Source organism: Sus scrofa, chromosome 14 (genome assembly GCF_054392235.1).
Source record: "Sus scrofa isolate SSC_HxYL_T2T_F1_AM1 chromosome 14, Sscrofa_HxYL_maternal_Yorkshire_Landrace_v2.0, whole genome shotgun sequence".
NCBI classification, from domain to species: domain Eukaryota; kingdom Metazoa; phylum Chordata; class Mammalia; order Artiodactyla; family Suidae; genus Sus; species Sus scrofa.
Window position 1 is genome coordinate 149,012,367 of NC_139396.1, and position 14,994 is coordinate 149,027,360.

The 14,994-nt window shown below is 41.2% G+C and overlaps 1 protein-coding gene across 8 annotated transcripts in view; it reads right to left on the reverse strand.

Moving 5' to 3' along the window:
* The window catches only part of GFRA1 (GDNF family receptor alpha 1), a 223,276-nt gene that overhangs the window by 66,677 nt on the left and 141,605 nt on the right, over positions 1–14,994 (reverse strand). For all 8 annotated transcript variants that reach the window (XM_084994468.1, XM_013983783.3, XM_084994467.1 and 5 more), the window contains one exon: positions 684–1,020. In XM_084994468.1, coding sequence (XP_084850594.1) covers positions 684–1,020 — 337 coding nt within the window. The remainder of the gene's footprint in view (positions 1–683; positions 1,021–14,994) is intronic.

Here is a 14,994-nt window from a genome sequence, read left to right on the forward strand (position 1 = left end):
CCTAATTCTTGATTGCTTTTTTGCCTTAAAAAACACATACATTCACGGAGTCCTTCAAACATTAAATTAATACATGGCCAAAAACGAAAAGAAAGTGACTGTTTGCAATGACACAGCCCGGACTCTGCCAGGTTTCTGATAGGGGCTGAGATTTGGAAGCGTGGCCAAAAAGGAAGGTGTCCACACTTAGCCACGTCAATAACCAAATGGCCCAGAAAGACCCAGGCATTCTGGAAGTTCTCCTCAAGGGTGGACACAGCTCCATCCTTCTCGCTGCTCTCTTCCAGTGTTCTGAACTTGGGGTCAAGAGCCTCCATATCTCCAGCACACCCACGGCACTTCCTGAACCCCCTTTGACCCCTGGCATGCCTCAACTCTAGCAGAGGGGGCATGCTCCTTCAAGCTCACCTGGCCTCAGGGGAACCTTTGTGCTCAGGCCTATTTACCTCATTCCAGCAGCTCTCCAAGCTTTGCTCGGATTAAAAAGGGGAAGCTTTCTCAGCACAAGAGCCTGATCAGGTTCTGAAGAAGCTTGTGGCAGAGGCAGAGGTCCATCTCTGGCCAATCCATCCCACCCCGCCATCTCCCCAATAGAAATTTGGAAACCAGGGGGAGCTCCGCCACTGAAGCAGCCGTAAAGTTTCTCCCGGCCTCCTCATTAGTCACCGGGCTGCCGTGCTTACCTGCAGATGTAATTTGTCTTGCACGAGTCCTGCAGACTCAGGCAGTTGGGCTTCTCCCTCTCCTCGTAGGAGCACACGGGCACGATGGTCTGCCGCCTCCGTTCGGTGCAGGCGATGTCCCGGCAGGAGCAGAAGAGCATCCCGTAGCTGTGCTTGGCCGGGACCTTGTCGAAGAACTGCCGGAGGGCCTTGTGGCACTTGCGCCGGTTGCAGACGTCGTTGGACATGCTGGTGGTGCACGGGGTGATGTACGCCGACCTGTACTTCTTGCAGGTGTCGTCCAGGTTGCAGGCCTTGGCCGCATCCAGGCAGTTGTTCCCTTTCGGGATGTGCTCCACTGCAAAAGGAGAGAAAGGCGGGCGTGATCACGGGGTTGGGCGCCAGGGCGGCTCACGTGTCCTCTGTTTTAATTGAGATTCTGCCATTCACCTGGCAGGGCTGGCAGCTCTGATCAACTCTGTGTTTTGAAGCTAATAACTTAATGAGTTCATGACAATGAGGAAGTACTCGGAGCACAAAGGCTGGGAGCTCACGGCAGCATACCAGTTCCTAGCATTGTCTCAGATGTATAATTAGGAGGTATTGAGCGAGGCCAAAGGCACCCAGGCACCTGCCCGGCTACGTATAAACAAGGCGACAGGAGCACAGGTTTCCAGCTCCTGGTTGGTAAACTGAAATTAGGATAAACGAAAAAAAAGCAACAAATTACATACTTGTTTATTACATAGTATATAAAATGATATGCTGAATGTAAGTATAATTGCCATGCAATCCTCCAGGAATATAATTATGTAATAAATGCACATAGTACATGCTAATTACTATATGATTACAGAGTAATTGCATGGTTATTTGAGCCCAGAAGACAAAATATTATGCCAGCTCTCTAAACAGGAAGAAGCAACTACCACGAAGCTGTATTTAAGTTCGAGCTCACAGGCCACTGGAAGAAAACCAGAATAAATTACATAAAAATTTGTAAACCTCAATTACCATTTAACTTACCACACAGAAAATGTGGGATCCAAGAGTATTGAGGTTGCAGATTAGAAAAATTCAGCTAGTGTTTTGGATAGAATTTCAATGGGCTTACAAACCACAGGCCTCAGGAATCTCACAAAACATATGTTCCCTTCTGTCCAAGCCCTCTGTGCTACTGCTGTCAGAGAAACCAGGGCTGTTCATTGCCAGGCTGCCCACTGGGCAGCCTGGAGATAGAGCATGGGGGAAGCAGAGCCCACTGGGGTGGCTGGGTGGGCTGGCAGGGTCAAGCCCAATGAGCAAAGTTAAAAGATAAATGGACACAGGAAATTAAGCTCGTTTCCCCATGATATAGGTCTTACCTAAGGGAGGGGAGGTGATGGAAAAACCTCCCAGATAAGAAAAGTTGAAAAGTGGATAATTAGGTGTAGCAACGTCCTTCCCGAGACAGCAAGGAGGTAGCAGACAAGAACCATACAATCGTGGGATTCAATCCCCAGCAAGTTCCTGCTCAGCCCTCAGCCCCTTCTTGGCTTCTGAAACTGCCTTCATTCTCTTTATGCCCTAGGTGATGGGGGCCAGGAAGACATTTGAGAATTGACAAAATAGGAGAGTCCAGCTGGATTGGGTGAGACTGAAAGATAGGCGGTGCATTCTGCATCCATCTAAAGGGCACATGGACTGCTATTCAGCCTTAAAAAAGAGGGAGGTCTGCCACAGGGGATAACATGGATGAGCCTTTTAGAACATCATGCTAAGGGAGATATGCCAGCCACAGGAGGGCAGATACCATATGGTTCCATGCATAGGTATCTAAAACCTTCAAACTCATAGGAGCAGAGAGTGGAATGGTAGCTGCCAGAGGCTGGGGCAGGGGGAAATGGGAAGTTTTCACTCAAAAGGTATAAATTTTCAGTGATACAAGATGACTAAGTTCTGGAGTTCCCATTGTGGCACAGTGGAAACAAATCCGACTAGGAACCATGACATTGCGGGTTCGATCCCTGCCCTTGCTCAGTGGGTTAAGGATCTGGTGTGGCTGTGAGCTGTGGTGTAGGTCGCAGACGTGGCTCGGATCCCGCGTTGCTGTGGCTCTGGTGTAGGCAGGCGGCTACAACTCTGATTGGACCCCTAGCCTGGGAACCTCCATATGCCGCGAGAGTGGCCCAGGAAATGGCAAAAAACAAAAAACAAAAAACAAAAAACAAAAAATGGCTGATGACTAAGTTTTAGAGATCTGCTGTATGACATCACACCTATAGTTAACAATATGTATTGGACACTTAAAATCTATTATGAGGTAGAGCTCATGAATAAATAAAATAAAAATTTATATGAGAAAGGAACACAGACAACAAAGCCAACATTTCAGGGTATGACAACCTCTCCCTGGTCTGCTGATGATGTGCCTGGCTTCAAGAAAACCCAATATGCAAAAATCTAAAATCCCCAAATGATACCCTGGCACCACGAGCAGTATTTTATGATGCCCCAGGTTCGTGTTTCTGCCTAGGACATCAAAATCCAACCATTTAATGCGGAAGGCAATAAACAAGACATTCAGCCCTTCCTAGGTGAGCAGTGCAGGAAACCAGCAGCTGCATGAACATCCTGCTGGTTTAACAAGCACACCTGGTGCATTTTCTCCAACATGACCTTCCCAAAGCGGCTTCTCTGCTTTCATACTCAGGAGCTTTGGGATGCAAGGCGTAAAACAGTCACCGTGTTCCCTGACAGGATCACCAGGGCCTCCACCAGGTCTTGGTGACACTTCCAGCCTCTTCCTCTTCTGAGATGTCTACTGGTGTGCTGTTGGCCCCACTGGCAACAATGACTTACATTCCTAAGGGTCTATAACTTGCTAGGAGATTTCTAAATTATGCATTTTTTTTGGATGATACGCTAAAACAAATTAATATGGCCAAATTTAGGATCATCTACGTCCTTAAGGCTGCACACTGGCATAGAGTTTCACTGCCAACATTTACACTTGGATTGGTGTTCAACGGTACTTTACCATCTCTGGCTAAAAAGAAAAGAGGCACAGAGGCTGACTTAATACTTAAATGCTGTAGTCAGTGATATGTGAACAAACAGTTCGTGTAGGTTCAAATGCAGGAAAATGACAGAAAAATTAAGTCATCACATGGCACCCAGTAATGTAAGCCTGCCAAACTCAAAAGGACTCATGCTGAAACAGAGAACTACATCCCGACTGTAAACACCAATTTCGCTGCAGCAAAACAATATGATCCTTTATATTCGATTTATGTTATTAACTTACATGTCATTGTTTTTAAAGTTTTGTTCATACTTAATTTGTGTGTTGCATTTATAGCTGTATAAAAGCAAAGAGTAAGGGCTGATGGTTTTATGTTTATAAACTTCAAGTAAAATTAGGATTAAAATAATAAAACTCAACATCTGAGGTCCAGAAAATTTATTTCTCTCTGAAAAGTGTCCATATAATACACAAGTTTTAAAAAATCGGCCGGGAGTTCCCGTCGTGGCTCAGCGGAAATGAATCTGACTTGCATCCATGAGGATGCAGGTTCGATCCCTGGCCTTGCTCAGTAGGTTAAGGATCCAGCATTGCTGTGAGCTGTGGTTTGGGTCATAGACTAGGCTTAGATCCTGTGTTGCTGTGGCTGCGGTGTTTGCTGGTAGCTACAGCTCCGGTTTGACTCGGGGAACCTCCATATGCCATGGGTGTGGCCTTTTTAAGACAAAAGACAAAAGACAAAAACAAAAACAAAAACAAAAAAAACTGGCCTGGAATAAAACAACAAAAATTAAACAAGTAGGGTTACATCAAACTAAGAAGTTTCTGTACAGCAAAGGAAACCATCAACAGAGTGAAAAGGTGACCTATGGAATGGTAGAAAATTATTTGCAGATTATGCTTTGATAAGTATTTAATTTCCAAAATATATAAAGAACTTACATAAGCAAAAGTATCAATAATAATAACCCAAGTTTAAAAAAATGGTCAAAAGGCCGAAAGAGACCTTTCTCCAAAGAAAGCATACAAAAAGCCAACAAGTAGATAAAAAGATGCTTAATATCACTAATCAGTAGGGAAATGCATATCAAACCACAATGAGATATTGCCCCAGGCCTGTTAGAACAGTTATCATCAAGAAGACAAGAGACAAGAATACTCCTGTAGCACAGAGGTTAAGGATCTGGATTTGTCACTGAAGTGGCTCTGATCTCTTACTGTGGCACAGGTTTGATCCCTGGCCTGAGAACTTTTATACGCCATGGGTGCCGTTTTTTCTTTTTTTCTTTTCTTTTTTCTTTTTTCTTTAAAGGAGTTCTTGTTGTGCCACAGCAGAAATGAATCTGACCAGTAACCATGAGGTTGTGGGTTCAATCCCTGGCCTCACTCAGTGGGTTAAGGATCCGGCATTGCCATGAGCTGTGGTGTAGGTCACAGATGCATCTGGATCTGACATTGCTATGGCTGTGGTGTAGGTTGGTGGCTACAACTCCAATTGGACCCATAGCCTTAGAACCTCTATATGCCCTGGGTGGGGCCCTAAAAAGCAAAAAAAAAAAAAAAAAAAAAAAAACCCCAAAAACAGAAGCTAATAAATGCTGGTGAGGGTGAGAGTGTGGAAAAAAGGAAAGGGAAACTTTGTGCACCGGTGAGACCGTAAACTGGTACAGTCAGTATGGAAAAAGCAGTATGGAGGATCCTCGAAAAATTAAAAATAGAATTCCCCTCTGGTCCAGCAATTCCACTTCTGGGTATACATCTAAAGGAAACAAAATCACTTTCTCAAAGAAGTATCTGCAGCCCCATATTCATTACAGCATTATCTGTAAGAGCCACCACATGAAAACAACCAAGTGTTCCTCAAGGACGACACAGATAAAGAGAAATGTGGTATATGTTTCCAATGGAACACTATCCAGTCACAAAAAGGAAGGAAATCCTGCCATGTGCAACAACATGGGTGGACTTTGAGAGCATTACGCTAAGTAAAATAAGTCAGACAAAGACAAATACTGCATGTTCTCACTTTGAGGTGAAACCCTCTGGAAAAAAAAAAACTAAAAAAAAAACATGATGGAAGATATTGTGAGAAAAAGAATATATATGTATATATACATATACATACATATGTGTGTGTGTATATATATATAATGACTGGGTCACTCTGTTGTACAGCAGAAAATAACAGAGCATTGTAAATTAGCTATAATAGAAAAAATAAAAATCGTATTTAAAAAACCTATAGAAAAACAAAGGTCAGACTTGTGGTTATCAAAAGCAAAGGAGAGGATGGAGGGCAGTTAGATGAAGGTAGCCAAAAGGTACACACCTCCAGTTCCAAGATGAATAAGTACTGGGGATATGATTACAACGTGATAACTATAGTACACACTGCTAATACAGTATATTTGAAGTGGCTAAGAGAGTAAATCCTAAAAGTTCTCATCACAAAGAAAAATTTTTTTTTCTTCTTTTTTTCGTATTTATATAAAGTGGTGACTATAAGCTTACGGCAGTAATCATTTCACAATACACCCAAGTCAAGTCATTATGCTGTACACCTTAAACTTACACAGTGGGGTATTTCACTTACACAGTGGGGTATTTCAATTATATCTCAAGAAAATAGGAAAAAAATACTGTCCTAGGCAAAATATTGTGCCCGCTTTGTTAAATAATGTTAACTTCCTTTTTAAAGTTGTTAAAACTACATAAACCCAATTAAGGTTTGTCTTATTATTATTATTATCAAAAGAGAAGAGCAATGCTGCAAAGGAAAAGGTTTATTTGAAGTGAGAATCGGGTCAACCATTTTATGTCCAAACCAATCTCCGTTTAGCAGCTGGTGTGACTTGGCCTCACTTTGAGCTGATTCTGTTTTCACTGACATATGACGCTATCATAACACCATCTCCTTATCATTATTTCAGAGGCTGTGACAAATTCCAGAATGCACAACCTGGCACATTCAGAGAAGCAAAAGACTACTACTTGATTTCCAGCTCACAGGCAAATGTATGACTTCCTTCTAGCTTCTGACTGTCATTCACATAAAACATTCTCATAACCCTTCCCAGCTTGATTTATGAGGCCAATATAACCCAAATAGCAGAATCTGGTGAAGAAAGTTATAGACTAATATCCCTTACAAATATGGATTCAAGAAGTTTAGTAACCAGAATTTAGCAACATGTTAAAAGGATAAAATATCATAACCAACTAAGGCTTATCCCAAAATGAAAGGTTGGTTTGAAATTTTAAAAATCAATGTAATTTGCCATATTAACAGACAGGAAGAGAACCATATGATTATTTTAATAGACTAAGAAAAAGCATTCAACCAATTGCAACACTCATTCCACAGTAAAAATGGCTCCGTGACCTAAAAATTGTAGAGAATCTTATTCTGATAAAGGGCACCTATGAAAAACCTATAGCTAAAATCACATTTAAGAGTGAAATATTGACTGTTTCCCCCCCTAAAATCAGGAACAAAGAAAAGACGCCCATTCTTATCACTTATAGTCAACATTGTCCTGGAAGTTGTATCCATTGTAATAAAACAATGAAAAGAAATAAAAGGTGGAGTTCCTGCTGTGGCACAATGGGATTGGCAGCGTCCTGAGAACGCTGGGACACAGGTTCAATCCCCAGCCTGGAACAGTGTGTTAAGGCTCAGGTGTTGCTGCAGCTGTGGCTTAGGTTGTGATTGCAGCTAGGATCTGATCCCTGGCCCAGGAACTCCGAATGCCGTGGGATAGCCAAAATTAAATAAATAAATAAGTAGTGTAGAGATTGGAAAAGAAGACATCTGTATTTACAGATGACTTAGAAAATTCTAAAAAATCTGCAAAAAAAACCTACTAAAAAATAAATTCATCAAAGTCAAAGGATATCACTATACAAAAAGGATATTAATATACAAAAATCAATTGTATTTCTATAAGCTATCAGAAAAACTATTAGAAAACTAAATTTAAAACCACAATTCCACTTATAATAGCACCCCAAAAAGGCACCTAGGAATGAATTTAACAATAGACACACAAGACCACTCCACTGAAAACTGAAAAACATTGCTGAGGAAATTAAATAAGATCTAAATAAATGGAAATATATACCATGTTCATGGATCGGAGGATTCAATATTCTTCATATGTCAATAATCTCCAAATCATAATATGTTTTGAAATTGACAAGCAGATTCTAAAATTTATAGGGAAGTGCAAAGGACACAGCATAGCCAAAGCAACTGAAAATTAACAACAAAGTTGAAGGACTTTACACTCACTTTAAGGTTTATGATAAAGCTACAGTTATCAAGACAGTGCAATACAGCATAGGTATAGACAAATCAAACAATGGAACAGAAACCATAACTCAAATTAAGCATATCCACACATCCACATTCACTTAATTTTTTTTTACAAAGTCACTGAAGGAATACATGGAGAAAGAAATCTTTTCAACAAATGGTACTAGAATAATTGAAAACCAATGTAAAAACAATAATGACAACAAAAACAAAAACACTTCACACTATGTATAAAAATCACATGCTGTGTATAAATACAATGGAACACTATTCATCCATAAAGGGATGAAATAATGCCATTTGCTGCAACATGGATGGACCTAGAGCTTATCATACTATGTGAAGGCAGAAAAAGAAGGACAAATACCATATGATATCACTTATATGTGGAATCTAAAATATGACGCAAGTGAACTTATTTACAAAAAAGAAATGGACTCACCGTCATAGAAACCAACACTTATGGTTATCGAAGGGGAAATGAGGGATGGGTAAATTAGGAGTTTGGGATTAACAGAAACACACTACTATATATAAAACAGATAAATAAGGTACTACTCTATAGCACAGGGAACTGTATTCAATATCTTGCAATAAACCATAATGGAAAAGAATATGAGAAAAAATATATATATTCTTGAATATGAGAATATATAATATGTAAAAAAAAAATATATATATATATATATCACTTGGCTGTATGCCAGAAACTAATACAACACTGTAAATGTAACTATACTTCAATTAAAAAAACTAATGCATGATGGACCACAAATTTAAACATAACAGCTAACATCAAAAAACTTTCAGAAGAAAACATAAGATAAGCTGGAAAGTAGGCAAAGTTTCCTTAAAAGGAACACACTAAGCAATAGCATTTTTAAAAATGGTAAGTCAGATTTCATCAAAATTTAAAGACACTTGATTTCTTAAGAAATTAAGAAAATAGACAGACGAATCAGACTATAAGAAAATATTTGTAAAACGTGTGTCTGGCAAAGGATGAGTATCTAAAATATATCTAGAATCCTTAAAACTCAATAATAAAAAAAAATTGAAAAATGAGTCAAATATTTAAACAGACACTTCACAAAAGAAGATTTATGAATGACCAATAAGTCCATGAAGTGTTCAACCTCATTAGTTATCAGGGAATTGCAAATGCAAATTGAAACTGCAGTGAGATAAGAGTTTCCATTATGGCTCAGTGGTAATGAACCTGAGTAGCATCCAAGAGGACGCAGGTTTGATCCCTGGCCTCGCTCAGTGGGTTAAGGATCGAGCACTGCCATGAGCTGTGGTATAGGTCTCAGACATGGCTCAGATCCCACGGTGCTGTGCCTGTGGCATAGGCTGGCAGCTGCAGCTCAGATTGGACTCCGAGCCTGGGAACTTGCATATGTCGAGGGTTCATCCCTAAAAAGACAACAAACAAACAAACAAAAAATAAAACCAAAATGAGATACATTATACACTAGTGGTTAAAAGTAAAGTCTGACAACTTAAACAAATGTTTACGAGGATGTGGAGGCTCCTGGAATCTCATATATCCCAGTGGGAATGTAAGATGGTCCAACTATTTGGGAAAATTGGGAGGCAGCTTGCTTATAAAACCAAACATACACCTACACTATGACTGAGCATTTCCCCTTCTAGGTATTTATCCAAAGGAAATGAGAATATGTGTCCATTAAAAGACCTCGACAAGGCAGTAACAGCACTGTACGGATAATAAACAAAAACTGGAAAGAGCCCATGTGTCCACCAGTGAGAAAATGACAAGCTAACTGTGGTCTATCCTTACAATGGAATATTACTCAGAAACCATGTATACACACAACAGCATGAATGAACATCAGAAGCACTGTGCTGAATTTTTTAAAAAAAGCTTTACATGAAAAGTACACACTGAATAATTCTATTATGTGACATTCTAGAATAAGACTAATTTATCATGGAACAAAATCAGAAGAGTGGCTGCTTCCAGGGGATGGAGATGGAGATTATCTGGGAAGAGGCAAGAGGGGACTTTCTGGAGCGATAGGAATATTCTCTATCTTAATGGAAATTTGGGTCAAAACTCAGAGAATCATACACTTAAGGTTTATACATATATACATTTTACCTCAAAAGGAAAACAGTAAACAAATATTACAAAGTGGTTAACAGGATGTATGCTGAAGCATTTAGGGGAAGTATATTGATATGTGCATTCTTTTAAACTTTGATGAATTGACTGATAGACAAAAGGGATGGACAGATGGATACTTAGAGAAACTACATTCAAATTTAGTGGTAGACTCTAGATGGTGAGTTGATGTACAATTGTTTCCACTTGTCTGTATGTTTGAAAGGGTTCAAAAACATTGAAAAACAGATTTATATACACACTTTTCTTTAAAAAGAAGCCACACATGCACAGAATAAGGAAAGCAACGTTTAGCTCACTTCAACATTAGTGTCCTCACAGATTCGCCTCCAACTCTCTCTCAGATATCCTGCTACCATGAAGTTCAAAGTAAACACTTTTGAAATCACAGGACATAGAAATTAGAGCGGAGTTTTAACGTCATAAGAAGATTGATCTCCCCTCTCTCTTACATGGATCCCCCCAGTGCACAAAACTGCTCCCTCAGTGACTTGAGGGCAGAGGGAGGAATGGGGAGAAGGATTCAACTCAGGCCACTTGGGTCACACCCAACTCTCCCTCCACTCACACAGGGCCTGGAGGAGTGGCACAGGCCTGGTGGGCGGTCACCCGCGCTGGCCCTCCTGCGTGGGAAGGCGTGGGAACAGCTTTTCCATAACTCTGGGTGCCGTCCTCCCCGCAGCTCATTTTATTTTATTTATTTTTTATTTATTTATTTATTTTGCTTTTTCTAGGGCCGTTTCCCAAGGTACACGGAGGGTCCCAGGCTAGGGGTCTAATCAGAGCTGTAGCCGCCAGCCTACGCCAGAGCCACAGCAATGCTGGATCCGAGCTGCGTCTGTGATCTACACCACAGCTCACTGCAACACTGGATCCTTAACCCCCTGAGCAAGGCCAGGGATCGAACCCACAACCTTGTGGTTCCTAGTCGGATTCGTTAACCACTGCACCACGACGGGAACTCCCTCCGCAGCTCATTTTAGAGCGCAGCAGTAAAACCTTGCTCTCCCATTTCCAATCTCTCCCTCCATCTGCTGTTACTCATTCTTTAACTCGGTGGAATGTCTGGGCTGCTGTCTGAATGGGAAGCACTCTCAGAATGAAGGCTGTTTACTAGAAATCCTTTCTTCTGGGGGAGAGCACGCGTGTGGGCTGTGCGGGCTGATGAACTCCTGTCTGGCACGCCTACACCGTGTTACAAAGAATGCCTTTCCCCAGCTTTTCCTTTCAAAGCTACACATCTCCATGCTGCTCCCGGCAGGTTACGTAGTGCTTTCTCCCTCATCATTCTAAGCCTCTCTGGCTGTGACCACATCTGATGTGACTTGTGTCCTGTTTTCTCGGGCATAGGAGATACAACCCTTCAAAGCAATAGGAGGGCTGCCTCCCAGGCCATGGAATAAAAAGGGTCAGGTGCTGCTGAGAGAGCACTAAATTAAGAGTCCTGGGATTTAAACATGGTCCAATTATCCAAGTGTCTTTGTACAAGTCAGCTTTCCCCCTTGGGCCTCAGTTCCTAAGGTTCCTCCAAGCCTCAAGGTTTTTGATCTGTTGATTACAATACAAACTGCCTTTTCTGATGATAGCATCTAGGATCTAGGATAAAACTTGATCAGGACAAAACCATAATGTAAATAACAACAATAACAAAAAACACAAAACCCACACAGCACTCATGGCGCCAACCTCTCAGCTGTTTGCTGCTCTGAAAAGGACATGGCCCAAGGATTCCAACCCTGACCTGCAGGCAGAGCAAATGTAAAAGGTCCCTCCAACACAGGGAGATGCGGAGGTGACAAGGATGAATTATGCACTGGAAGAGGCTTTCACATTCTAAACTCCTCTAGAGCGAGGAACTGCCTTTATCCCAAGTACAATCCGCACACTGTCCCAAATCAAAGAGGCCATCGCTGTGGCTGGCAGCTCCTCATTATTTACACTTAGAAAATGCCACTGTTATTGGCAAATGCCGGGGCCAGCTAACCAGTCAGAATGATGCAGGATGGAGCACAGATGCAAGCATCTAGAAATCCATTTCTACAGATTAGGAGGTGGAATAGAACAGGAAATATATGAAAATTTGCGTGGCCTGCACGAAGATGTGATTTGTTAATCAGAAAGTTCACAAGACACAGTGAGAGACCGGTGTTTACAAATGCTCGCCAACTTCCGGTATCTTTCTGCCTTTCTTTTTAGGGCTGCAGAACTGAATTCACAACCAATTCAGTTTTCCTCTTTCTTTCCAACGTGATTAATTACCATATTAACATAACTACTGCTCTTCTTCTAAGAGGCTCCCACTACCATGTTATCCTAGCAAATAAAAAAAATGGGGGAAAAGCTCTAAGATCTTCACAGGGGTAGGGCAGGCTTTTCTGGAAGCTCACATTTACAGTCTGGTCTTCTGCTGTCCACGTGGATCAGATGGCAAATCTGATCATATGGGCTGTGACCCTTGCAATCGATCCTTCAAGAGCTTGGCCTTTTCCAGCTGGGGTGCTAAAAATTACATTTAAAAGGCACATGTTGGCTCTTTGGAGCCCATTTTGCCATTTACACACCATTTTAGACATATTGTATTACGTGATGATGAATTTCCTCTCTCTCCTGTCTTTTCATATCTTCAACAACGACTTTAAGCCTCAAGGCATACCCAAGTTTTTCCTGGGGTTCACAGTGACTGAATTATTCTGAATACCTGTGAATTTGGAAACCATTCTGCCCGGTGAAGACAGAGCCTAAGCTTAACCACCAAGTCATGGGTTCACCCCACGCTCACACACCCTAAGCTCATCTGTTAGAGCTTCCGTTTTCCGTAAAGCACACACTGTGGTCCACCTCCCCGTCCATAGTTTAAAAAATTAGACGCTTCCTATAAGCGGTGTGCAAGTCACATGGTTGCTGCTGCAAAATGATGAATAGTGCTGTCTCAGCAAACGGGATCATTACATTTTTAATTAACCTTTCCAACCTCCTCCACCTTTTCCTTTTGTTACACCTTGGATCTCTGAAGTTTGCTACTTGTTTATGTTCAGCTGGGTTCGAAACAAAGGAATGAAAAATGATTGCAGGTAATGCAGGAGTCGGTGTCCAGGTGAGATGCCTGGTGAGGCTCGGTGTCTCATTGTGTGAGGGATACGGGACGGGAGCTCGGAACTCGATGGCTGGGTTCCCGCCTAATTTTTGTTTTGGCAGCTTAGTGTTATTTAATGGCCTTGGCTACCAGGAAACAGGCTTTTTAAAATCTCTTTCAACCTAATTATAATTACTGTGTATAAATCATACAATGATCAATTATAAAAATCTCGGGTTCATAAATATTTAACTCAGCATTTAAATCCACACTGCAGGAGTGCATGAAATTTCTGAGCCCATCTCTTTGCAAACAACTGCTTTATTACAGTTCCAATGCCAATTACTGAGAACTGAACCAAGTTTGTCTTGCAGCACACTCGGGCACATATTTGAGCATAATGCCTTTCCGTGGATGAAGATGGCACGGTTTCGTTATTTCTAAAATATGCATGCCTCTCATTAAAAAGATATTTTTGCAAAGTCTTCTATCGCCATCTTTTAATTCCTCAAGTATGAAGAGGCACGATTATGATATTAGATGTAAAAACACTCATTAAAATATATTTTATCTAATGTAAGATTGATTCCAAGATAACTGAGGTCAGATTTGTTGGGAAAACACATTGTGACATGTGCAAATGCTGATACCGAGAGGAAATGATCTCCTACGAGGACTCAAGCAAAACAGCGAAATATTTTTCAGCAAAATCATAAAGCCGTAATTGGATTTCAATTTAGTAATAGTCAGCCTAAGACAGGCCATTTTTAATAATCTAATTATGTGTTCGGAGCCTACCCAAGAACTCCACTGCTGCTTCAGAACTATTAATTGTATTCAGTGCTGTTGCATCTTCAACCATGAAATTTGCTATTACATGTAGGACTGACTCTCATTTATGAGTATTTTTTCTCCAATCTCAGATAATCTTTATAACATACCCAAATGCCTACTCCTTTAATTTTCCAAAAGCGCAATCTTTTAATAACTTTCTCTGGACCAGAACACTTGATCCCAACGAGCTCAGATTCGAGGTCCTCGGACAGACAAAAGTCACAAATGAGACAGATTTACAAACATCTTCCCTATTTTTTTTTTTTTTTTTTTTTTTTTTAGGGTCGCACCCACAGCATATGCAGTTTCCGGGCTACGGGTCTAATCGGAGCTACAGCTGCCAGGCTGCACCACAGCCACAGCAACGCAGGATCCAAGCCGCGTCTGCAACCTACACCACAGCTCACGGCAATGCCAGATCCTTAACCCACTGAGCGAGGCCAGGGATGGAACCCGGAACCTCGGAGTTCCTAGTTGGATTCATTTCCGCTGCACTGCGATGGGAACCCCCACCTTCCCTATCTTTAGGAAAACACAAAGAGCAGCCTTAACTTTTGTCCGATTTTCATTAATTAAAGGTATTTCATTACTAATATCTCATTAGCAATAACACTAATGAGTACTTCAACTATAGTGAAAGATCTGCATGGTGGTGTAAACCTAGTTCATTGTATGGGGTACAAACTGCTGCTCCCCTAACATTTAGGTATTTCAACAGTAAAGTGCTCAGCACAGCTTCAAAACCAGTGCCGCTTCTCCCCAGAGAAAAACAACAAATGTGGGCCAAGACAAGTAACCAAGAATCCAAGTTCCACCTCACTTTTCCACCAATATATTGCCACAGCGAGGGCTAACTAGAAGGGAAATACTAAGCAGTTTTTTTTTCAATAGTTTTCTAAGTTATTATAAGTAAAACAAAAAGGCAGCCTTAAAATAACGTGCCTGGATTTTGAAACT